Source organism: Uranotaenia lowii, chromosome 1 (assembly GCF_029784155.1).
Source record: "Uranotaenia lowii strain MFRU-FL chromosome 1, ASM2978415v1, whole genome shotgun sequence".
Lineage (NCBI taxonomy): Eukaryota > Metazoa > Arthropoda > Insecta > Diptera > Culicidae > Uranotaenia > Uranotaenia lowii.
Window position 1 is genome coordinate 98,775,853 of NC_073691.1, and position 27,661 is coordinate 98,803,513.

Genomic DNA, 27,661 nt, shown 5'->3' on the forward strand with positions numbered 1-27,661 from the left:
AACAAAGGTGATGGTAAAGCGACGTTTTGATAAAGCACTCAAATTATTCCGTATCTTCTCGAGGAAGTACGGCGAGTGCTTTCCCGGCTTTATGGAATGGATTGCTTCAACAGAGCTGAGACTATCCGTTACAATACAGTAGTGTCCAACTGGCCGTGAAGCGACACTGTCTAAAGCCCAGTGAATAGCTGCTAACTCCGCTACATATAGGCGCTAGATATTTCGTTAAACACTCCAAATCCTGTTGTTTCCTCTATAAGTGATCCATCGGTAAAGTACATTTTATCAGCATCGACGTGTCTATATTTAGCTTCGAAAATTCTTGGAATCAGAAGAGGGCGATGCGAGACCGGGATTCCACGAATTTCCTGCTGCATAGACAAATCGAACTGGACAGAAGAATGATCGTAGTCTGGGCTACAAATAAGAGTTGGAGAATATGAAGAAGGGTTTACCTGCATTGACATGAGGACATGGTATATAGACATAAATCTAGTTTGAAGATTTTGCTCAAGTAACCTTTCGGAATTCACAATCACCAATGGGTTTATGACCTCACACCTGATGAGGAACTGGAGTGATAGTAAATTGAATCCATCTTTAAGAGGGAGTATTCCCGTCAAAACTTCAAGACTCATGTTATGCGTTGAGGACATACAGCTCAGAGCGATGCGGAGACAACGGTACTGGATACGCTCGAGCTTGATGAGGTGAGATTTTGCAGCTGACTGGAAACAGAAGCTACCATATTCCATCACTGAGAGAATCGTTGTTCGATACAATTTCAAAAGATCTTCTGGATGGGCTCCCCACCAGGTGCCAGTGATTGATCGGAGAGAATTGATTCTTTGTTGGCATTTTCCTTTCAGATACTCAATGTGAGCCCTCCAGGTACACTTGGAATCAAACCAAACCCCAAGATACTTAAAACACCTCGATTGAGTGATCGTTCTGCCTAGGAGTTGAAGCTTAGGTTGAACAGGTCTATGTTTTTAGAGAAAACAACCATTTCCGTTTTCTGAGGGGAAAACTCAATCCCAAGCCCCAAAGCCCAGGAAGACAATCTGTCTAAAGGATCAGTAAAGTTCAGATGTTTCTCACAAAGCAAGCTGTATAAGATGTTGTTCAAAAGAGGAGGCAGACCCCGGGAGTGCAATTTGTCTGACAAAACCTCTATTGAGACTTTTTGATGCAGTCTCCCTTTATGCCTAGAAAAACTGAAGCCATTTGCTCACGTTTTGCGTACGCCATTTGTATCTCTGAAGACAGCAAAGCAAGACAATCGTTTGTCCCTTTGCCCCTTTGAAACCCAAATTAAGTATCTGAAAGGAGGCCATTTGTTTCTAACCATTTATCCAAACGAAACAAAATCATTTTCTCCATCAATTTGCGTATACAAGACAACATCGCTATTACGGATGCGGATCGGACGCTGGTTTTCCGGGCTTCTGGATAGCAATGACTTTCACTTGTCTCCACTCTTGGGGAAGAATGTTGTGCTCCAAGAATTGATTAAATAAATTTAACAAGCGAAATTTGGCGGCATCCGGAAGGTTTTTCAACAAGTTAAATTTTATTTTATCAATTCCCGGAGCTGAATTGTTGCAAGATAGGAGAGCAAGTGAGAATTCGACCATTGAAAAGCTGGAATCAAGATCGCACCTGTCTATGGACACATTCCGGACAATTTTTTGGTTCGGTGTGGAATCGGGACAGACTTTCCGTGCAAAGTTCAATATCCGTCTATGTGAAGGTCCTCACTTTCATTTGATGAAGATCGATTACGCATAGTTCGTGCTACTCTTCACAAGGTACTTAAGGACGTTTCTCGTGATAAACCCTCCACGAATGTACGCCAATGTGCTAGTTTTTTCCCTTTAATCAATTTTTTTTTTTTTTTTTTTAATTGATTTTCAAGGGACACGTATGTTTGAAAACGATCGAGAGTTCCATGTTTTCTAAAACCTTTGAATGCTTTTGATTTGTCTTTATACAGTTTGGAACACTGATTGTCCCACCATGGACTATTTTTTTTTTTTTTTTTTTTTTTTTTTTTTTTTTTTTTCCCAATGCACGTCGAGTGCCGTGTCTACATGGGAACAATGGGTCAACTCGTTATATACTCATCCGTATATACATATGCCCTAAACTCCACCTGGGGCGTCAGACTAATTGAGACTAAGTGAGAGGCACTTGGTCTTGCAGGAGGTTTAAGTACTCGTGTTTTTCACCCGTTGAAAGTACAATAATAAGGCACTCACCCAATGGGGCCGTTGTCTTCTGCTGGATCTAAGCTGCGTGGTTTACGAGACACACGACAATGCAAAATCGAGCAGTTGCTTTAATGGCTCCAGGAGAGGGCTTTTTATTTTAGGTTAGACTCACCCTTTGCCTTGTCTCGAGGCTACGAAGCTTTCTTTCTCCTTCTTTTGCCTTTTATTTCTCTGCAAGTCCTCAGCAATCTACGGCAAAATGCTGGTTGTTTAAAAGGTAATCGTCGAAGGAAAAGTGTTGTGTTACCTGAGTCGCTTTTAACTGGAATCGAGTTGCTGTTACCTTCGCTCGGTTTCCTTTGCTGTTGGACACACCCGGGGAGCCGCTACCTGACGAGCCGCGACACACGATTTTTCCGCTACCTGTGAGTCGAAGAAATGGCTGACTTTATCCGATTCACTGCAAGTGGTTTTACTGGCTCACCTGTTCATCAAGCAGCTCCGGAATGTCCTCCTTTTCCGATGACAACAGCTCTGCGACACCCATGCGCGGATCTACGGGGGGGGGGGGGGGGCGGTTGATGGACTTGATGGTTTTCTTAAAAAAAAATATTGGGCCCACAGATGAAAATTTTTAATAATTGTTCTATTTTCGGCTAGAAATATTCGTAACATAAATCTGACCATTTCAGTAACACTTTCTATCTGTGGGAAAATAACCTCAAAAGCAATCATGTCCTTGAACGGACATCAACGTTTTGTTAACTAAAATTTTGGAGGTTGTTTTTCTTTTTCTTATCCGTATACGTAGGCAAGTGTGCGTAAGAACTGTAAAAAACCTCTATAGTTGATATTATTTCCAGATGTAGCAACCGAAAATCTGATCGATCGAACTTTGCATACATCTGGATCTGCTACCGTTAGTCTCTGCTTCCAGGAACATGCATGCCACCGAAGATTATAAGAGGAACCATAAAAGCATCGAAATCCAAATCTTTCAAGTTCTACTACTTAGCAAATCTGACCTCCAGAATGATCACACGTTCGCATCTGCTGTAGACCCATTAGTCTATGAAATAGATAAAGGTGCTGTTTTGAAGGCTCATCCTAAACCTTACTCAACTATAGATGATATCACAAAGCTTAATATTTTAACTAGACACTGGGTACCTGCACCACAATTTTCGTTTCCATACTCCGAGCATTTGAAATTTCAAAGTGCTGAAAAAGAAAAACGATACGCAAGTACAATGCATTTGGAAACATTCAAAAGTTGGCTAGTTTTTTCCAAACTAAGCAAGGTTATTTTTGTAAAGTCTGTCCACTCTTTGTAGTCAACCTCGCTGGTGCAGTTAGTAAAACTGTTCAACTGTTAAATCTTGTTAGCCACAGCAAAAAACGTTTTAAGTATTCGATAAAATATAAAAAAAAAGAATCTACTTAGCAATCTATATTTTTGTCTAGATACTTCCTTATTTGTGTTTTAAGTGTTTATTGGTTTTTGATTGTTTTTTGATTCACGTTTTAAATTGATATTTTAATGGACTTTTAAGAGAAAAAATATGTAAAATTATTGAATAAATACATTGACGGGTTTTGATAGGTAATGAAGCAGCATACGGATTGAAATTGGAACTCAAAAGAGAAAATATTTCGATTGAATATAATTGTAACTTGTGAAAATGGATTTTTTACCCAAATATTATAATAGTTTCAAAATTAATAAGACGTAGTTATAACTATAAATCCAGAGATGCTTATTTGAGTAAGTTGATATCATACCAACAGATTTATTTTTGACTGAAAATAAATGAAGTACGATTTTCAAAATTAAATTGCTGATGGATTTCTAATCTGATAAGAAAAACCAATGATCATTCCATATCCCCAACTAGATTCGTAAAGAACGTAAATTGAACATCATACCAGTGAAAAAATAATTTATCTGCGTTTTGCCTAAGACTAAACCAGCCACAAACAGATGTACAGAATTCTTTGAACAATTTCTTTTTAATTGTCTTTTTGAAAATCACCCCCCCTAAGAGCAATCTCTAGATCCGCGCCTGGCGACACCAAACGATAGCGAACACTTTTGGTTTAACGCGCGATGGCGAATTTTGCCGCCTAATCGTTTTCTTATATTGATTGTTTTGAGTACGTTGATAATTGTTATTGTTTGTTGCTCTTTGTTTGTGTTGTTTTTTCCACGTGCGCGTTTGACAGCTACACTCTAAATACTAAACACTCATTTTTTGGTATCTTTTCACTCAATCACTACACGCTCAGAACAAAATAGCTAGACAAACTTAATTATAATGCTAGACCGTGTTCAAAATTGTTAAATTGAAACTGTCACAAATGTCATAAATAAGAGTAGAACGACTATCGTCAATTTGTTCTGCCCAGACAGTTCCATGTGAATTAAAGTCACCCAGGATCAACCTTGGCTCAGGAAGCAGGTTCTCCAGGTGACTTCGATCCACTGCAACTCTATGAGGCCAGTACAAACTGACAACACATAAGTCCTTACCTCTTATAGTTGTATGACATGCAACAGCTTCAATTCCTCCTGATAAAGGGAGGTGGATTCTATAAAAGGAGTGACGCTTATTGATCCCCAAAAGCACCTCTCCATAAGAATCGGTGCGATCCAATCGGATAATGTTAAAATCGTGGAAGGAAATGTTTGATTGAGAAGAAAGCCTTGTTCAGAAAGGGTAAAAATATCGCAAATAGTTTCATGAAAAAGAAATTTGAACGGATCCAGTTTAGGGATTAAACTACTACAATTCCACTGTAACACAGTGATATCTTCAACCTCTCGGCTTAAATTAGCCTTCGAGAGAGATAAACACTGAAAGAAGGGGCCAAGCCATGTCTTTACTACAGGTAGCATTGATGTTACAATGCCCCTGATCGATTCCGATGCGTTAAAAAAAGTGAAAACTCCTTCTAATAAAATGTCAGACAACTTGAACAGTCCCGATTGAGCAGATCGATCTGACAAAACTTCATTAGACCTCGGGATCTTAGAAGTCTCCGGTACTTGTGGTTTATTCTGGGGTACAAACTTCATGGAGAATCCGGGAGGGACAAGCTTTTCTTTTACAGAAGTTGTCGGTTTTTGTGTGGCGTCAATTTGGGAGCTAAATGTTGGAACCTTTTTCGGAACTCTCGGGGTCTTAGGAGCAGGTTTTGCTCGTTTCCGGGAGTTAGAAACAAATAATACTGGATGATCTTGATCAGTGAAGTCCGTGTCATCATTGTCCACTGGCAGCACTGAAAAAATGTTAGAGGACTCAGGTTGGATCGGGGCGCCCTTTAAAATTGCGGCATAAGACCGCTTTGACCGTTCTTTTAACACTAGAAAGACACTTTATTTGTTGAATATCTTTTAGACCTTTCGCTATGAAAATTCGCAAAAAATACGACTTTTCATGAATTTTGAATCTCTACAAAACTGTGTATTTTTTATTTCACTAGCTCTTTTAATAAGCGAGAAAAATTTCCCCACGGACACTCGGACCGTGACCAGACCAGTAAATTGTATAGAGAGAAATAGTTTTCATCTTGCTTCAGAACACAAAATATTTTTCAGCCAGATATGATAAAAATTTGAAATGCAATATTGGTCAATCGAAAAACTTTTAAGGAAAAACAAATCAACGTGTACATTTAACGATGTTGATTCATTTAGTGGTATGAATAAGGTTGAGTAATTGCTTCGGTAGCTTTTACTTAGCTCGAAATCAATCAAAGCAAAAGTCCAAAGCATTTGCTTAGTTTGGTATGAATAAACATTTGCTTAGCGGATGTGTACTAAAGTCTTAGAACATAGCTTTTGCTTCGAAAAATAGAGCTATCCAACCAGCAGAATCTGAAGTTTTCTGAAGTAAAATCAAAGAAGACGATCAGAAAATTGAAAAGTACGGCTAAAGTAGCCTTGAAGTCGACGAATCGGGTGGTGAGTGTAAGAACGACCGGATTTTGGTAAATTTATGCTCGCATGTTGATGTTTAAAGAAAAATGAATATTTTTACGTCTCGGTAGTCGAGTGGTTAGCGTGGTAAGACGGTAATCGCTGGTCCACTGATGGCATGGGTTCGATTCCCATCTCGGTACTGGTTGTTAAATGTTAAACTTAAGTTGTCCACGTCATTTATTCAGTCTGTAAAGCCTAAATCGGCTGAGACGGTGTATGTCAAACAAAAAATGGCCTAACTTTAATATTTATCATAAGTTCTCCCCCCTTCCCCCTTTGTATAAAAATATAGGCAATAGGTGCGCATTTTAATTTAGATATTTTTTTCTTAAATCTTAGAATTATATAAAAATGAGAGATCTGTATAATGTTTTAAATTATTACAATTTATTTCTTACTTTGAGCCAATTGGGACTTCATCCACTATAGCCGGTTTTTTTTTTATTTGAAATATTTACTTATTGATTTGTTTAATTTCATCTTAGACGAATGATTTTAAGAATATGAAAAAAGTCGGGTTATCACTTCGACTTTTCTTTATCCATGTTGAAAATGCCTTTTTGAATTGTTTTGAAGTGAAATATTGCTAATTTGATAAATCCATAACGTTATTAAAGAATTTTTTATTGGAAAAGTCTGCTACCGAGCATGCTTAGAAAATAGAGCAATTGCTTTAGATTCGAGCTTTATTCATACCAAACTAGCTTGTTCTAAAAGTAAAAGCTCCTGACTGAGAAAACAGCTGTCAAAAAAACTTTATTCATAACAACCGCAGCAATTGGTTTAAGCGACTGCTCGACTGCTCGATTTAGTTTAGCAAAAGCAATTACTAGGTTTTTTTCATACCACTCATTATTTTTATTCTCACTGTTTTCCGTCGCACGACATAACTTGATGCATATAATTTCTAAAATTCACTCGGTCCATGGTAACCGTTTTCCAGTTTCTTGGATGTTGATCAGATCTTATCAGATAAATATACCATTGCAAAAACCTGTTTTTTTAAAAATTAATAAATTAATTTATTATTTCAAGATATGATTTAAATATTCCTTTTCCAGGAATGAAAAAAACGAACTTAAAATAAAAATCTTTATTTAAATCGTTATGTCTCAACATGAAAGACACGGTTTCGACTTTAGTTTAGTTAAGAATTGTCAAAATCATTTTAACCCTTTAATGCATAGTGTTGTTTTAAAACAACACTAATAAAAATCCAAATATCTCGAAAACGCGTGGATATTTTTTAATGGTGTATTCACAATAAATATTTAAGAGATTAAAAGAAATTAGCCCATGGTATTTTAATTTCGATATTTTGAAGTATGTGTGGGATATCGAACAAAGTATGCAAAAAAATTTCAAAAATCGATTTTTTTTTTTTGAAAAAAGTAGTTTTTGGAAAATCGCTGTTACTTCTTCAGATTTGCAAATTCTAACAAATTTTATAATCTCAATCATTTAAAAACACCTTCCTGCACCCAATTAACAAGGTTTTGAAGAAATTAGCAAAGTCGTATTGAAATTAACAAAGAATTTCAATAATTATTTTTCAACTTTAATGAGCCAGAACTTATAATACTCAAAATAACGATTTCAAACCTGTTGAGTATTGTTATTCGAATTAAAATGTTATTATTTCACTGAGTCAATACCTGCAATTCTCATTTAAAAAAAAGTCATGCATTAAAGGGTTAAAAATTTGCAAAAAGACCAATATTTGATAAAAACTCGGTGAATCCGTGCACCCATAGTGAAAAACCATGTTTATAACACAAATATTCTTTTAAATCTATAAAATTCTTTATTCTTTATCTTTAGCTTACATAAAAGTTTATTTTGGATGAATGGCGGTGAATCCGTGCATCCATGGTAAATTGCTCTACGTATAGAAAAAATATGCTTCAAAAACCTACAATTGAGGTATAATTTATAAGCAACGTACAGAAAAATTTTCGATTGATGGATACTAGAAAATATCTACTAAAACAAAACTGAAGTGAAACCGTGCACCCATGGTCAAAACCCATAGCCATCTAATATGATTTTTTAATTAAATTGATAATGTGTTTTAATTTTTTAATAATTTTTTAAAATATTCATTTTATGTGACATACACGCATTCGTCAACTATACCAAAATGAGGTGATTCCGTGCACCCATGGTGAGAAAATATTTCCATTTTATAACAAAAATATTGTAGAACAAGTTACAAGTCACGGTCCGAATAAGTACAGTAGTTTCTCGATTTTATCACTGTTCGATTTTATCAATACTTGCCAAATTCACGCTCGATTTTATCACGTTTATTGTTTCGACTTTATCACGCTTTTAAAAAATCATTCAGAAACCATTTCTAGGATTTAATTTTCGCTCAAAAGCGTAGAGCGTCTTTGTTCATAATATTTTTTATGGTTTATTTTATGTTATATACGTATTCAATAAGATGAAAATGCCATTGAACTGCTTATTTCAACTGTATAGTGTTTAAAATCGTCATTTGGATTTTAAAAACACTTGTAATAATCGACATAAGTATTTTAACGTTACGCTTATACTAGTGTTGTTGTTTGTGCTTGGTTAGCCGCTCTAAAAAAGTAAACTTTTTTGGTTATGCAAATCCTATAAAAATGTCGGTGAATTTAAGCGGTTTTGAAAAGAGATAAATTTCTCTGATTTTTTGTTGAATTTTTGTATTTAAAAGGGTGGCGTGCGCAATCCTGATTTGACAGCCTTTAGTTTTGTCTGAGTGGATAATTTTGGAAGATCAAAATGAAATTCTACTAGCTTTGCCTTAAAATATGTATAATAGACTAAGATTTCGGTTTTTCTACATATGAAAAACAAAGGATTATCTGCCCATAAAAAAATTTCGAGAAACACACTTTAAAAGTCTAAGTTGAGCAAATTTCAAAATATTTTTCGAAAAGGTAAACTTTTTAGTAATTCAAAGGTCTGATGATTGAAATATTGAAATTTGCAGATGATAATTTTTCAATGCATCTTTGAACTCTTTATCAAAGCTAAATAAGAGATAACGGCTGTTAAAATTTCATAAAAACTAAAAAATTCACTGTAATAAGATAAAGACTATCAAATGGAGATTCTACATGGTTTCATTTCAAGGAAAAATTTAAAAATTGCTATAGAGAAGAATACTTTGAACTGAAATCGATCCTTTGTGTTTAGTATTTGATATTTACATCTTATGATCAAATTTATTGATACAAAACGTTTCCACTACTTTAAACATCATAAATTATTGATTAAAGGAAGTAAAAACACTTTTTCCACTTTAATTTTTAGTTTCGTCAAATTCACGGTGAAATTTTTTTTGACCGTGATAAAATCGAAAATCTACTGTATATTCAATTTACCGGTCCTTCTAGTGTTGAAGAGCGCTTTTGACTATCCCAGCGACTCTTGTGTGCCTCGCACGAAGAGATATCATGGGGTGAGCCCCCGCAATAGACACATTTCTGCTCTATTGCTGAGCACGCTCCTGCCCTATGATTCTCCCCGCATTGGGGACAACGTTGCTTATTGCAACAGTGTGTTTCCCAACTTAATGCAATTTTTGCATTTCATGGGTCAAGGAACAGAGCCGCACAGGCAGTCTTAAAATTCCGTCAATCAAGACGTAGTGAGGGAGGGCGGTACCCGCAAAGGTCACACGAAATGAATCTGAAGGCGAGTACACTTTAACTCCATTTACGACGTTGGCAGTTCTGAGTTGATGACAATCCAAGATTTCGACCGAAGTCGAATCAAGGCTCTTGAACTTGCAAACGCCGTTGGATTTCACGTACTCTTCTTTCAGACTCATTTCCGTGATTACACCCTCTACGTCTCGAGACGGAATGTAAACATGGTACTCTAAATTTATGAAATTGCTGACAGCAATTTCATTGGCAGCTTTTCGATTGGCCACTAACACGCGCAACTTGTTTGGTCGCATCTTTGTTACATTGGTCACGGAGGTCCACTTCGCCAGATCTTTTGTGATCTGCACCACATTTAACTGTTTTCCGTTTTTTTTTTGGGCCGGATAAAAACCACCCATGGACCAGTGAAACCCCCCCTTGCTCATATTTCATAGCGGAGACACAAGTGTCTTCCGTTTCAAAATATGAGCGAAGCAATCCATTATCGATAAATACAAAAAAAAAACAGAAGTGATAGAAGAAGAAACAGTGGAAAAAAGATAAAAAGAACTCACTATTTTTAAGTAGTTTGTACACAATTTTTTTCTTCAGTGTTCGATAATCACTCCAACCACGTGGTCCCTTTTCGTTGGTTGAAGATGGCTGCCACAACTCGACCCTGATGATGATGAGTCCTACGTGTTTTCGATGATGATCGTGGCTATTGTTATCACCACACAACAGCAACAATCGGTGGTCTCGGTAGATTGTACTGCCAGGAACGAGCCTTTGATGATGATAATGGTTGCAGCTGTGCAACCAAAATGGAGTCCCAACAATGTCCAACACTTATAATAACACTCAGATTGGGAAATTTAAATCACTCCAAAACTAATTGTCCGTCATTTTTTTGGATGTGAGGATCCGTAACAGCCCTAACGGTAATAAAATCCGGATACAGAGGGTAAAACCGCACTTCAATCACTTCTTACAGTGTCGCGAAACTCTAGCTATGGAAAAACGACCGTCTACAACGAGTGATGAGGCACGAATGCAAAATTTTCAGAACATCTTATTCATGTAAATCCTTATCTTACTATAGTTAAGTTTAAAAAACTAACTTTTAAACAACTTTCAAAATAAAGCCTTTATAACTCTGCTCTGAAAATAGATAGAGTTTTGATGTATTCAACAAAGTTTCATATTTTCACGTATTCTACAACTTTGTAGTTTAAAGTAAAGCTCTATCTATTGAAATAAATAAGTTAGAATTTTCAATTTTTTTATAGTGGACTTTGACTAACTTTTGATTCTTTCAAGTTATGAAGCATATTTGAAGAAGCAAATTTTCTTAAGATATTTAAGAGATGAGATAAAAGACAGAGGCGCTACGAAAAAAGTTCCACTTTTAGCCCTTTTGGACCACTGTGCGGTGGGGCTCCGGTTGATGACGACAATACCGTTGGAATTCGGATTCGTCTAACATCGCCCGAGCACGCTCCATTATGGTTCTGTTCATGCGCTCGGCAACGCTGTTTTGCTGAGGCGTGTAGGGGATGGTGGTTTTATATGACGATACCTTCTTCGTTGCAGTACTCCTGAAATTCGGTGTTGATGTACTCGCCATCATTATCGCTTCTCAATCGGGCGATTTTGGTTCCAAAGCGAGTGGCCATCGCAGCATATTTCCTGAACGCCTCAAAGACTTCGCTCTTCACTTCGAAAATGTAGACGGCGGTAAAATGCGTGAAGTCATCGATAAAGCTCACGAAGATTTTCCCACCATTCCAAGATGCTGGTGAGAAAGGTCCACACACGTCTGTATGGATGAGCTCCAAGGGGCGTGAGGAGCGGGGCTTCGAAGACTCCTCGAACGGCAACCTAGCTTGCTTCCCCTTCATGCAGGGCTCGCAAATCTCGCTTCCAGATTCAGAGTCTGCGACGGCGTCCAAACCTTCAACCATCTCGTTTTGGAACAGTTTCTGAAGACCAGCTTTCCCGATGTGCCCGTACCGGCGATGCCACAACGACAGCTTTCCTTCGGATTCTGCCGTCAACGCCGAACCGGAACTCCGGATTCTCACAGCGTGTATTTTGAGAGCCTCTGATGAGAAAATTAATGAAGATTTCAATCACTGCTCATGATACAATGCTAAGGAACACTGTACACCCTACGCCATAAAGTCCACCTGGGGCCACTGACCTTAGTTCCCACCTCGAACTGTTTGACACACTTTACTTCAATAGTGGGAGGTCAATTCGCGCTAGTGCGCTCCAAGGCAATACTCGTTTCCGAATCCTCTTTCAGCAATAACCTCATTCTAACACAACTCGATGCGCAACTCCTCCTCTGACGAGTTAGGACCCGCCATCTCATCGTGTGAATGAGGTCCCCACGCAACGCAACTACTAACTTTGTGAATCCAGTCCAAGATCCAGAAGCACAACGCGAGTTGTCGACGACACTTTCTCTGTTCAAACACGCGGGTAGGAGGGGTAAGCCCCCTAAGCCACGTGTAGGACTCAGACTCCTCCGAACTCTCAAATAGTGTTGACTTAAGTCACCACTCAGCGCAACTACCCGATCTTCAAGTTGGGCGCTTGACCACCCGAAGCGCAGATCGAGCTATAGAACGCCCTCATCAGGTCACACTCGCGGTTCGGGAATGTGCCTCTCGGACACTGACGTGTAAACACGTCCCCAAGTGATCGGCCCACCATTGGCCACCACTTTGCGCATCTACTCATTTTGCGAATCGGGTCTATACCCACCGAAGCGCAAAACGAGTTGGCGATTGCTCTCCCTCCGGTCACGTCCGCATATCAGGGCCATGACCCCCCGAAAGCGTGTTGGACCATCACGCACACACCCAAGTACTGGTACCTAAGTACCCGGGTGCACCACTTCTTCCGCGCGGGTTTGGCAGACCCGTCGACAGCCTCTAGTGGATTTGGTGTAGTTCTCTTGGCCGTACATCTGCAATACGCCGGACTTGCAGACACGTTTCCACTCTGCACCACGGGGAGGTGGAACTACGTCGCAGAGCAATGGCTCGCAGAGCTATGGCCCGCTTAGAGCACCAGTACCGGTAAGTGCTATCCCAGGTGTTAACCCGGGACACATTCTAGGTCTTATTTTAGCTTTAGCAGCTCATTAGCACACCGGTAAGTGCTAAATTTGTTTCCATTTTTGCCACTGGTGACGCTCCGATAGGTGTTGTTGTTGTTTGTTGCTATTTTCTTTCGTAAATTTTCCCAAGACACTTAAGCACCTGTCAAATCAGGAGCTGGTCGGTATTCATATTTGACTCCTGGCTCGCTTTTTTAACACCCAGGAGCAAGATAACACCTGGTTTGAAACCTTGCGGTGCGCCGTCGAAGTGTCAAAATGGATTATTATAGCTTTGACACCTGACCGCTGCTGATACTCTTAATGTAGGCACGTTCCAATTGCCTATTTGATTTTGCCTATCTGCAAAATTCTTCGCAATTGTTTTTTTTTTACAATTTGGTATTCATCGCACTCATCCTTTCTCTCTGAGCACTGGTTTCTCTCATTTTAACTCAAATCTTTTCATGTTCCCGCACAATTGGCCACAATTAAGCGGGCCACAGACTACATTTGTACAAATTCGATGAAATTTTGTCGCTGTGAACACGATTTGCATCGTGTATGGCACTGCTTGAATGAGTGCCCAAACGGTTGGAGTAAAATTGGTCGGGATCGAAATATTTTGTGTGTGGGCAAGCATAGATCAAACAATCGTCGTGGAATCATCGAATTTGTACAGGCCATTTGTGTAGTCTATGGTCCGCTTTACAACAATTTACCCCATCTTGTGTGATTATTGACGTATTGCTGGTCCACTCTTTTTTTCTATTTCTGCGATAGCTGATTTGGGCTCCCGTAGGGTACCACCACTGATCATACTGAAATTCGATCATTTTCTGGCTAATTTTTTCGGTCAAATTTAGCAGGTTCGCAATACCGACGGCAGGTGGCGAACCTATAATTTTTCCGGTAGAAATACTCTGTAGGAAAAATGTACCTGTTTTGCACGATTTTATCGTCTGAATTGCCTGTTTTTTTGCGAAAGTCGGGTGGCACTTTCTAACTGGGATAGCATTTCTTCAAATCGATCGATGTGCACTCTGGAATCGATATTGCGTACTATCGATTCCAGAGTGCGTAAATTATCCAAAAAAACAAAATTGACTGTCCAGTTAGTATGGTCAGTGGTACCACTGTGAAAAAAAATTACAGTATTCAAGAAAAAAATGAGCATTGTTCTACATAAGGATTATCTATCGACTGAAATTAAATCGGATGAACAAGCGGAAAACATTGAAAGATGATTTAATAAAAAGTTGTCAAACAAACATGTATACCAAATATTATTATCGGATTATCTATTGTTTTTAAAACAAAAAAATGTGTTTGCCAGTATCAGCTTGGTCAATCAGCGGTCAAAATCACGGAAAAATGAATAATAAAAAAAAACCTGTTTGCGATGGGGTCAATCAGCGGACAAAATCACGAAAAAAAATGAAAACCTGTAGTTGTTTAAATAAGTTTAGAGTTCGACAACGTTTTGCAGTCGGAGTTATCCGTATAAAGTTTAACTGAAAAGCGGTTAGCGTGTAGAAAACCGTCAGATTTTATACTGATTTGACAAATCGCACAAATTTCGCAGTTAGAGTGCGCATTTCAATTTTTTGCGATGCGAATGGTATTATTTCTTATAATAGATTATTCACCGTACACAACTCCTTTTTTTAACTTCTCATATACGATTTGTTACATTTTAACGACAACATAATTGAATTCGACCAGCATATAAAGTATCAAAGACGCATTATCGCATCAAAAATCTTCGTGATGCCAAATTCGTTAATTCTCAGGCTATGGAAAAATGATGATTTGAAGATTGATTCAAGAATTCACTTCTTAACTTTTCAATGAAATTAGTGAGTAAAAGTGAATTTTTTAACTGTGTTTACTGCTCCGGCTAGCCTACCGCACGGAAGGCTACCGTCGCGCGATTAGAAATTTTCCCAGTAACCGCAATATCTTCTCCCTTTATCTCAGTCCCCCGATTTAACACCGCGTTCAATCTTCCTAAAATGATGCAACCAAGATCAGTTTTAAAATTACGATTAATGTTTGGTCTTTATGACACAAAACAATACAATGTTTGGGGTTACTTATATTGCATTAAAGATGTACTATCAGTAGGGGGAAGTTGTCTACTACCGGACACTTCAGGGTTTCAAGCAATAACTTCAAAAATAGATTTTTGTAAATATTGGTTCCTCTACTGATTTGAAGAGTATCAATATTATAATCACTTAACTATATTAGAAAAAAATTAATTTACAACATATTCATGTGGTAAGAGAAATCATTTCATGTTAGTTTTCACTCATTTCCAAAAGTGTTGTCTATGGCCGGACACTACGAATTACTTCACCAAAGTTGTCACCAATGGCACAAAAACGTAGCAACATGACTGAAATCACTTGCACAGGTCTTGTGAGTATGTGTTTGTTTTCCAATACTGAACGTTCTATCACAGAGAACAGACATACAAGCTACACAGAAAAAAAATCTGAATCCTTAACAACACTGAAATTGAAAAACCTTTAATATTACATGACGTCGAACGCGGTTTGTTGATGTAAATTTACAGATTGAAAAAAGTTGAGTCCATAATAGCACTGAATTCGAAGGACATGAATATTACATGACACGGAATGCGATTATTTGATGTAAATTTCCATCACATATGATGTAAATAAAAAGAAGCATCACAAATGACGGAATTTTCAGTGCGAATTAAATATTACACGTCTTAAATATTTACATGTCTTCCAAATTTTACACGTCTGTTGAAATTCATAGACGTGTAATATTCAACTCGCTCTGAAAATTCCATCATATGTGTTGCTTCATTTTCGTTACATCATATGTGATGTAATTTTACAAATGTTTTTGGTCATACACAATTCTTAACAACACTGAATAAGAAATTTCTTAAAATTACACGTCATGGAATGTGATGAGGACATTGAATTTGTGTTTAATCAATATTACAAACACTGAACAAGATAATGTCATGTAAAATTATGAACTTTCAAGAACAGGACCATAGACAAATGTAAACAAAGTGTCAATTCAAGTCGTGCACCAAAGTTTAAGCAGTTTTCCCGCGAGTGAGGTTCCCGGAGATCTTCGTGAAGCAGGGATGCGGTTCCGGAAGCGGCTCCACGTGAATCAACTTAGGATCCGGGGGAGAAAGTAAAAGGGTGAAGTGAATCCTAATAAAAAAAAATGTGTGCTAAAAAATATTTGTCGCTAAGTAAAATAAATTAAATAAGTTATAAAAAGGTTTAATTTTTATGAAGAGATGAGAAAATTCCATTGTTGAATCATATAAACAAAAAATAAAACAAAATAAATTCCAATTGGAAAGTTTCTCTTCCAATATTCAGTGAGATTATAATTTACATCATTTTTATTTTACACGTTGCAAAATTTTACATCATTTTTATTTTACACGTTGCAAAATTTCACTGGCGTGTAATTTCCAACTAGCACTGAAAATTCCGTCATATATGATGCTTCTTTTTATTTACATCACATGTGATGTGATTTTACAGATTTTTTTCGTAGTGTGTAGCCCACGAAACTTGTGTAAAATTTCCAACGATAGTTTTGAACAATTTTTCTGTTTCTTTTGGCTGGGCCTTTTCGAAAACTGGCCACCTGAAAATTTGATTTGTAACTTTTGAACGGCACAATACAGTCCCCCCACAATCATGCACAGAAAAAAAATCTGAATCCTTAACAACACTGAAATTGGAAATCTTTAATGTTACATGACATAGAACGCGATTTATTAATGTAAATTTACAGACTAAAACAAGATTGAATCCTTAACAGCACTGAATTCTAATGGCATAAATATTACTTGACACGGAACGCGATTATTTGATGGAAATTTACATCACGTATGATGTAAATAAAAAGAAGCATCACATATGATGGAATTTTCAATGCGAATTGAATATTACACGTCTTTGATATTTTACATGTCTTTCAAATTCCACACGCCTGTAGATGTTTTCAGACGTGTAATATTCAACTCGCACTGAAAATTCCGTCATATGTGATGTTTTTTTTTATTTACATCATATGTGATGTAATTTTACAGATTTTTTTGGTAGTGTGTATCGCATAAAATTTCAATGTTATAAGGTTGACATCTTAAGCCGTTAAGCCCCTTATGCGAGTATTTCAAAGATTCCAACAAAATTAATTGGTCTCATATAAGCACAAAGGACGAGTTAAAATTTTTAAAATGAAACTGAGCAAATAAAATGCAAAATTTCAATCATATTTAGCAAAACAAAAGTGACCCACACACAACGAAAAAAATATGTAAAATAACATCACATGTGATGTAAATAAAAAGAAGCATCATATATGACGGAATTTTCAGTGCTAGTTGGAAATTACACGCCAGTAAAATTTTGCAACGTGTAAAATAAAAGTGATGTAAAATTTTGCAACGTGTAAAATCAAAACGATGTAAATTATAAAATCACTGAATACTGGAATAAAAACTTTCCAATTGGAATTTGTTTTATTTAATTTATCGTTAATATGATTCAATAATGGAATTTTCTCATTTCTTAATAAAATATAAAATCTTTCTATAATTAATATAATTCATTTTATTAAACGGCAAAATTTTTTATTTCACAAATTTTGTTTGTCTTTAGGAGTTACATCCATACTTATCTTTTCTTCCCCGAAGTACCGGATCCTAAATTTAATAACGTGGAGCCACTTCCAAATCCGCATCAAAGATCTCCAGCAACCAGCAAGATCGATAAACTCACTCGCGGGAAAAATGCTTTAATAAAATATTATAAAATATTATATATGGTGCACGACTTGACTTAACACTTTGTTGACATTTGTGTGTGCCTGTTTTTGACAGTCTGTATTTTTACATGACATTAACGCGTTCAGTGTTTTAAAATATTCATTGAATATTAATTCAATGTCCTGTAACATTCCATGTCGTGTAATTTTAAGAAATTTCTATCTCAGTGCTGTTAAGAATTCTGTGTGACCAGAAAAAAGTTGTAAAATTACATCACATATGATGTAAATAAAAAAAACATCACATATGACGGAATTTTCAGTGCGAGTTGAATATTACACGTCTGAAAACATCTACAGGCGTGTGGAATTTGAAAGACATGTAAAATATCAAAGACGTGTAGTATTCAATTCGCACTGAAAATTCCATCATATGTGATGCTTCTTTTTATTTACATCATATGTGATGTAAATTTCCATCAAATAATCGCGTTCCGTGTCAAGTAATATTTATGCCATTAGAATTCAGTGCTGTTAAGGATTCAATCTTGTTTTAGTCTGTAAATTTACATTAATAAATCGCGTTCTATGTCATGTAAAATTAAAGATTTCCAAATTCAGTGTTGTTGTTGTTTTCTTCAAGGTTGGTTTTCTAGAGAAGTTTAATAATTGCTTTTTAGCGCTCTTCTAAACCAAAAAAAATAATGGTTATAAAACCAACACAAAATTTGACAGGAGTTCTATAAAAATATTCTATAGTGGTTTTTAAGCTATCTTAAAGGGCAATCATATAGAGTTCCTTATAAATTTCGTTACAAAGCAAACAATACTTTATAAATCCCTTATACAACAACTTTTTTTTTTAATAAAACCATTTAGAGTTTAAAATGTTGCTTGGGGGTAATAGACAACAACTTGGTGTCCAGCCATAGACAAATCGCATTTTTTTTTATTTTCCTGATATTTTTTTTGAACTTCCGTTTTGTTATCTTACATCTAGTCTTACAGTAGTCGAAAGATAACCAATCAACGATGTCGTTCATGTGCAGTTCAAATTTTACAAGCCGAAAAAACTGATTACAATACAAATGCAAAGTTTAGACGATCCTTTCGGTACTACTAGGCAAAAGCTTTAGATGCCTATCATTGGTTTACCTTTTCAAATTGGATAACCATATTTCTAACACAATTTCAGGCTACTATTTACTTTATTTTCATGGTGTTAAAACATTATTAGGATATTGTGTTTTCGAAAAATCTATGTTGTCCGGCCATGGGCGATGTCCGGCCATAGACGACTTCCCCAACTATTTGATTTTTTATGCAAAAGAAAGGAAAACTTTACAAAATAAAGGGTGAGAAACAATTGATTCACGAACAGATGATTTTTTGTGAACTCAAGCAAAGTCACGTAAATTCAGCCAAAAATATTTCAATTTTAACTTTTTTATTGTATTTTACTCATGTGTTCTGGGATACTTTTTCAGGAAGATGAGCATCATACTAAAAATGAAGGTCAACGGGAAACGAGAGCTGCCGATGTCGAAAACTTCGACGAAGAAGATGATGATGAATCTGACGCTGATGATTTCATTGTTGACGATGATGGTGTACCGATTAGTGACAAAAGAAAGAAAAAGAAACACATATTCACCGATGCGTAGGTGTTTAAACAATTTTTGTTAAAGGCTATGAGGTAAATGATTTTTTTTATAGATCACTACAAGAAGGTCAGGATATATTCGGGGTTGATTTCGATTACGACGAATTTGACAAAATTGATGATGATGAATATGAAGATGATTCCGAAGGAGATGATGAATATGAAGATGATGGTCCCGAGGCAGGCGAAGAGCGCGCTAGGCGACCCAAGAAACAGACACGGAAAAAAATAATGAAAAAAACTATATTTGATATATTTGAGCCAAGCGAATTAAAACGGGGCCATTTTACCGATATGGACAATGAAATTCGTAAAACTGACATTCCTGAACGAATGCAATTACGAGACGTTCCTGTTACGCCAACTTCAGAAGGAACTAATGAACTTGAAGAAGAAGCTGAATGGATCTATAAACAAGCCTTCAATAAATCACCGGTATCTAACCAGGAATCATATACCCGTAAACCGGAATCAACAATACCCAAAATTAAACAAGCTTTGGATTTCTTACGAAATCAAAATTTGGAAGTACCTTTTATTGCTTTCTATCGAAAAGAATACGTCCAGCCGGAGCTTAACATAAACGACCTTTGGAAGGTTTATAAGTTCGATGCTAAGTGGTGTCAGCTATCTGCACGGAAGAATAACTTACTTAAACTTTTTGAAAACATGAGAAATTATCAATTGGACACTTTAATGGAAAAGCCCGATGCTCCTATTCCGGAAGACATGCGTATCATCAAGGATGATGATGTATCTCGGTTGAAATCGGCTCAAACTCCTGAAGAATTGAAAGATGTTCATAATCATTTTTTGTTGTACCATGCCCATGAAATTCCAGCAATGCAGGAAAAAACACGAAAAAAAGAATACGAACGAAAACGATCAGAAAAAATTGAAGCACGAAAAAAAGCACTTGAATCCAGTGAAGATGTAACTGAAGACATCGATCTTCAAAAACTTGATATCGAAGACATCGAGCCATATATTGAAGAGAATATAAAGTTGAAGATCGATGCAGGCCCTTATGCTATGTGCAGAAAGGGTGGATTATCTGGACTAGCGAAGCGCTTTGGTTTATCGCCAGAACAATACGCAGAAAACGTTCGAGACAGCTATCAACGTCATGAAGTCGAACAGGAAACGAGTGAGCCATCCGAAGTTGCATCGGAATATGTGACCAATCGTTTCAATAGTGTTGAGGATGTTTTGTATGCGGCTAAGTTTATGGTTGCCCGACAACTTGCAAAAGAACCGTTGCTTCGAAAATGTGTAAGAGAAATATATTATGAGCGTGCAAAATTGTCGGTACGTCCAAGCAAAAAAGGCATAAAAGAAATCGACGAAAATCATCCTTGTTATACGATGAAATATATTAAAGACAAACCTGTGCGCGACTTAACTGGAGATCAATTTTTGAAACTACACATAGCACAAGAAGACAAACTCCTTATCGTCACTATATCGGAACTTTTGGAGGGTTCGTCTAGTTCTTCGGATTATTTAGACGAAATGAAACAGTTGTACCAGAAAGATGAGTTTTCTAAAAATGTACAAGAATGGAACAAAATTCGTTCGGAATGTGTTGAACTGGCATTTCAGAAAATGATTTTGCCAGATATGAGAAAAGAATTACAATCTATTGTATTACAAGAATCTAAAGATGCCGTATTGAAAATTTGTTGTCGGAAGCTTTACAACTGGATCAAAGTCGGACCATATGTGCCAGGTAACAATAATTATTTTAAAATGTTTAAAATGTATTCAAAATAATTTATTAGTTGAATTCACCTAGGCACGTAAGCTTTTGTTTCTCCTACTATTAATTAAATTTTACTTTTGTTGGTTGATGAATAATATTGGTTCATTTTTTTTTTAGTAGGGAAAAGCTCGCGGGAGGGTTCCTATTTCTTAGAAGGCTTCTCCTTTAGGCCGATGACATAGTGAGAGTGATGCGATGCGAATTTACGGACGTAGCCTACACTGTAAATTTTTGCCTTGATTTCCAGTAAAAAAAAATTGCTGGAAACGTTCAGCAATCCAAATTTTTGCTGGAAACCAGCCATCGGTTTTCGAATTGCTGGCTTTTTCAGCATTCAGTTATGTGCTTGTCATTTTTGCTGAAAAATCAGCAATCGGTTTTCAAATTGCTGGACTTTTCAGCAATTGATCTAGTTAGCTGGAAAATCAGCAATCGAGTTGTCAATTTGGAGTTTGTTTTAGTTTCGTTCGCTGAAGTAAGGTGAAATTCTATTTTACGAATTCAGGTTAAATTAATATAATTATTTTATTTTCCTCTATATTCTAGCAACCAGGCATCAAGTCAAGGGTAAGTTTTTATTGTACAGATATTCCATAGAAAATACTAATCAAAACTATTTTACAGGTGGCGGATGATCAACACTTTTCCACAAAGCGGCCACCCCAGAGCTGGTGTTAGAAAGTTGTGAAAAAAAAAATTTTTTTGATAATAAATAAATCCCTTATTGAAAATGGGAGAAAATAATTGTTTTTATTGCTTATTATATGCACAGCCAATATTAAACTTTAATTTTGAATTGAAATATAAATTTCATACTAAATACTGCCGGTTGTGTTGAAAGAAATAGCTGGTTTCCAGCAATCTGGATTGCTGATTTCCCAGCAATTAGAATTGCTGGAAACCAGCATTAACGTTTGCTGTTTTTTCCAGCAATTGAAATTGCTGGAAATTTTGCTGGAAAGTCAGCGGGACAAAAACCAGCAAAATTTTGCTGGTTTCCAGCAAAAAAAATGCTGTGTATGCAAACTCGAGTGGCGGAACAAATTGACATCTGCTTCGCCGCGTTGAGTACACTGTAATTTTTTGCCTCGATTTCCAGCAAAAAAAAAATGCTGGAAACGTTCAGCAATCCTAATTTTTGCTGGAAACCAGCAATCGGTTTTCGAATTGCTGGATTTTTCAGCATTCAGTTATGTGCTTGTCATTTTTGCTGAAAAATCAGCAATCGGTTTTCAAATTGCTGGACTTTCCAGCAATTGATCTAGTTTGCTGGAAAATCAGCAATCGAGTTGTCAATTTGGAGTTTGGTTTTGTTTCGTACGCTGAAGTAAGGTGAGATTCTATTTTACGAATTTAGGTTAAATTAATATAATTATTTTATTTTCTTCTATATTCTAGCAACCAGGCATCAAGTCAAGGGTAAGTTTTTATTGTACAGGTAGATATTCCATAGAAGATACTAATCAAAACTATTTTTACAGGTGGCGGTTGATCAACATTTTGGCACAAAGCGGCCGCCCCAGAGCCGGTGTTAGAAAGTTGTGAAAAAAAAGTTTTTTTGGAAAATAAATTAATCCCTTATTGAAAATGGGAGAAAATAATTGTTTTTATTGCTTATTATATGCACAGCCAATATTAAACTTTAATTTTGAATTGAAATATAAATTTCATACTATAAATACTGCCGGTTGTATTGAAAGAAATAGCTGGTTTCCAGCAATCTGGATTGCTGATTTTCCAGCAATTTGAATTGCTGGTTTTTGTCCCGCTGACTTTCCAGCAATTAAAATTGCTGAAAAAACAGCAAACGTTAATGCTGGTTTCCAGCAATTCAAATTGCTGGAAAATCAGCAATCCAGATTGCTGGAAGCCAGCAATTTCTTTCAAAACAACCGGCTGTATTTAGTACCAAATTTATATTTCAATTCTAAATTAAATATTGATTACTGCCTGTGTTTATAATGAGCAATGTTCCCTGAGAAAAAAAAGAAAAAAGTGAGCAATGAAAAAGAATTTGTTTCTTTCATTTTAAAATTATGTTTGGATTTATTTCCAAGAACTTATTTTTTAAATTTTCCAACACCGGCCCTGGAGTGGCAGCTTTGTGCCAAAGTGTTGATCATTCGCCACCTGAGAAAAGAGTTCTGATTAATATCTTTATGAAATCTGTCCAATAAAAACTCACCCTTGACTTATGTCTGGTTGCTAGAATATAGAGGAAAATAAAAATAATTATATTAATCTAACCAAATTCGTAAAATAGAGTCTCACCTTGCTTAAGCGTACGAAAACAAACAAACTCCAATGTGACAACTCGATTGCTGATTTTCCAGCAAACTAGATCAATTGCTGGAAAGTCCAGCAATTTGAAAACCGATTGCTGATTTTTCAGTAAAAATGACAAGAACCCAACCGATTGCTGAAAAATTCAGCAATTCGAAAACCGATTGCTGGTTTTCAGCAAACATTTGGATTGCTGAACGTTTCCAGCATTTTTTTTTTGCTGGAAACCGAGGCAAAAATTTACTGTGTATGTCAGGTTTAAGCGATTTACATACATTTAAAATATGGCTCACCGCATTGAATCGCATTCGCATCGCACTCACTATGTCATCGGACTTAGGCGCAAACACAAAAAGTTTTATGTTGGATATTGTTCATATGTGTTGAATGTTGTTTTTTTTATTTCTAGCGTTTGAAGTTGACGAAGATGACTATGATTTTGACACTTCTCGTGGTATACGAGTTATGGGTCTGGCGTTTGTTCCTGATTACACTCAATCAGCATTCGCTGCTATCACCTCACCCGATGGAGAAGTAACAGATTACCTTCGCATTCCTCATCTGATGAAACGGAAGAATTCGTACAGGCAAGACGAAAGGCAATTGAAGGAAGCCGATTTACAGTCAATTACCGATTTCATACGTAACAAAAAACCTCATGTTATAGCAGTTGGTGGTGAATCTCGGGATGCTTTTATGATACAAAAGGATTTACAAGATTGTGTCAAAACATTAGTAGAGGAGGATCAATTCCCTGAGATAGCAGTGGAAATAGTCGATAATGAATTGGCGAAAATTTATTCTAACTCTAACAAAGGTGCAATCGATTTTCGTGACTATCCAATGTTGTTAAGACAAGCAATTTCACTTGCAAGGCGTATGCAGGATCCTTTGGTAGAATTTTCTCAGCTATGCACGGCCGATGAAGAAATTTTATGCCTCCGGTATCATAGTCTTCAAGACCATTTGAATAAAGAAGAGCTTCTTGAAAACTTATATCTAGAGTTCATTAATCGCACCAATGAAGTCGGTGTTGATGTGAATTTGACGGTACAAAATTCGGTAACACTCAATTTAGTGCAGTTTATTTGCGGGTTAGGCCCGAGAAAAGGACAAGCACTGATCAAAGTATTGAAGCAAACTAACCAACGATTAGAGAATAGAACCCAACTTGTCACGGTTTGTCACATGGGTCCAAAAGTTTTCATCAATTGTTCCGGGTTTATAAAAATCGATACAAATTCTTTAGGAGACAGTACCGAAGCATACGTTGAAGTCCTCGACGGATCCCGTGTTCATCCGGAAACATACGAATGGGCTCGGAAGATGGCAGTTGATGCTCTAGAATATGATGATGAAGATGCAAACCCAGCAGGAGCTTTGGAAGAAATTTTGGAATCACCAGAACGTTTGAAAGATCTTGATCTCGATGCTTTTGCCGTTGAATTAGAGCGACAGGGCTTTGGTAATAAAAGTATTACATTATATGATATTCGTGCTGAACTTAATTCGCGGTACAAAGATCTACGAACACCGTTCAAGTCCTTAACTACGGAAGAGTTATTCGATTATTTAACTAAAGAAACCCCTGAAACGCTGTATGTTGGAAAACTATTATTGGCTACAGTATCTGGCATCAGTCATCGAAAACCGCAAGGTGATCAATTGGATCAAGCCAATCCTGTGAGAAATGATGAAACTGGCTTATGGCAGTGTCCTTTCTGTATGCAAAATGAATTCCCAGAATTATCTGAAGTTTGGAATCATTTCGATGCTGGTGAGTGTCCTGGTCAAGCTACGGGTGTTCGATTGCGATTTGATAATGGGCTGACTGGATTTATACACATTAAAAATATATCAGATAAACATGTTAAAAACCCCGAGGAGCGCGTACAGATGGGACAAACTATTCATGTGCGCATAACAAAAATTGATGTTGAAAAATTTAATCTGGATTGCACTTCAAAAAGTTCAGATTTAGCTGATAAAAATGGGGAATGGAGACCACGAAAGGATCAATTTTATGATACAGAAGCCGAAGATAGGGATATAAAAAAAGAATCTGATGTCAAAAAGCAACAACAGAGGCAGCATTATATAAAACGTGTTATTGTTCATCCATCATTTCATAACATTTCTTATAATGAGGCTTTAAAATTGTTGAAGGAATTCGACCAGGGCGAAGTGATAGTTAGACCTTCAAGTAAAGGCGCTGATCATCTCACGGCGTCCTGGAAAGTGGCCAACGATATTTATCAGCATATTGATATACGCGAAGAAGGCAAGGAAAACGACTTCAGCTTAGGACAATCACTGTGGATAGGAAATGAAGAATTCGAAGATCTCGATGAAATTATCGCTAGACATATAAATCCTATGGCGTCATACGTGCGTGATTTACTGAATTACAAATATTTCAAGGACACGCAAGGAGGTTTGAAAGAGAGAGCCGAAGAAATTTTAAAAGAAGAGAAGAAAAAGAACCCGAATAAAATTCATTATGTTCTATCGGTGGCAAAACATTACCCTGGAAAATTTCTTCTCTCTTATTTGCCACGTAATAAATTCAAACATGAATATGTCACCATTACCCCGGAAGGATATCGCTTCAGACAGCAAACATTTGATTCAGTTAACTCTTTTCTTAAATGGTTCAAGGAACATTTCAGGGATCCGATTCCGATGGCGACACCTACAATTACACCACGTGGCACCTCGAACACGTTCCGAACCCCATATTCCGGTTCGCCAAGTATCAAAAGTGAGTACATTTTCAAAAACTTAACTATCGAAAGTAGATACCACCATGTCATTCCAGTCATGCCAGTTTTTCTCCCGCTTTCTTTTCCAATACATTTCAAAACTGCTCTACTTTCAATAAAAAATTTAGTAGAACGCGAAAAATGTACGCTTTTCAAAATAATTCATCAAACTTTGGGGTGGCGCTATTACCGCCCACTCGATTTTTTCGGGTATCGATAATGTTTTCTTAAGGAAAAATTATCTAACAACACGGAAACTGTTCTTTTTATTATTTTCTATGTAACGAGCTGTCAAAACCATATTTTGGATCTTGAGAGAATACATTTTGTGAAATTCTTCCCGCAAATTTTAACAAAGTGCTTTGACTGACAAAATAGTGATTCCCGGCAGCGATAAAACATCATTTTCTAACATAATCGAGCTACTAACAATTTACAAATTTGACACAATACATGCGTTAAAAACAAAGAAATTGTGCGTGGCCGGTCATTAGGAACCAACACTTTTTTTATACATCAAATATCGCCCATCACTAAACGCTTCAAAAAACAATAACTATTGAAAACAATCGAAAATTTTCCGAAGCAAATTCAACCTACGAAAATAAAACTATCGTTTCAAGTCGATTTTAGTTCAAGTAGGTACTGTTTTTCGCACAGCTCAGGGAATTTAGCAAGAGGAAAAGCGAATATTTTTTTCCGCTATAACTGGTAGAACAAAATACACAAATATGTAATTTTTGGGGCGTGTAAATTTATATAGATAATAATGCACTGAGGCTTATTGTGAATATTCTCTGATAAGGCTTTTTATGATTCAAACATCAAACACCGATTTGTCTCTATTGTTTGTCAAACTAGTCTACTGCCGGCAAGTCTGTCCCATATGCAAAAACAACGAACCGAGAAAAACGGCTTTAAAGATTTTTATAAACTTTCGTGGATTTCTCGGTTGAAACTTTACCTTTTCTATTTCTTTCTTTACAGATATTAAGATAATTGTTGTAGAATTTCGTCCAATGTTTTTTTGCTTTGGAAGTTGTTGATGCAGAGGAGAAAATAATGATGGGACAGCCTTGCGAGTATATTTCGCATGCGTATTAAATGTACCCGCAAAGCTGTCCCATATTTGGCTTTTCTTTTGTCAGTTGATCATTTGATTCTCTCTATCTGCGCTGTATTATTCACTTTACTGGTTGTTTACTGATGAAAATAAGTTTAAAATGATGTTTATAACATATTTAGATAAAGATAACGTAAGTTTATCGTAAAAATTGAGTAGGTCAAAAATAAAATCAATAACAACGTTCCATGAATAAAACAACCTATACCTTCATCTTTTGGAAAGTTTTTCTGTCGATTATCTTTTTAGAAAGACTATAAATACTAACAAATTGCTGAATCAGAAAATGCGAAGCATTTTGGCTGCAAATATTTATTGAGAAAAATCAATACAATATG

At 36.5% G+C, this 27,661-nt stretch overlaps 1 protein-coding gene across 3 annotated transcripts in view; it reads left to right on the forward strand.

Moving 5' to 3' along the window:
- The window catches only part of LOC129744740 (transcription elongation factor SPT6), a 119,666-nt gene that overhangs the window by 63,627 nt on the left and 28,378 nt on the right, over nucleotides 1-27,661 (forward strand). For all 3 annotated transcript variants that reach the window (XM_055737446.1, XM_055737438.1, XM_055737429.1), the window contains 3 exons: nucleotides 19,218-19,390; nucleotides 19,447-21,122; nucleotides 23,848-26,199. In XM_055737446.1, coding sequence (XP_055593421.1) covers nucleotides 19,218-19,390; nucleotides 19,447-21,122; nucleotides 23,848-26,199 — 4,201 coding nt within the window. The remainder of the gene's footprint in view (nucleotides 1-19,217; nucleotides 19,391-19,446; nucleotides 21,123-23,847; nucleotides 26,200-27,661) is intronic.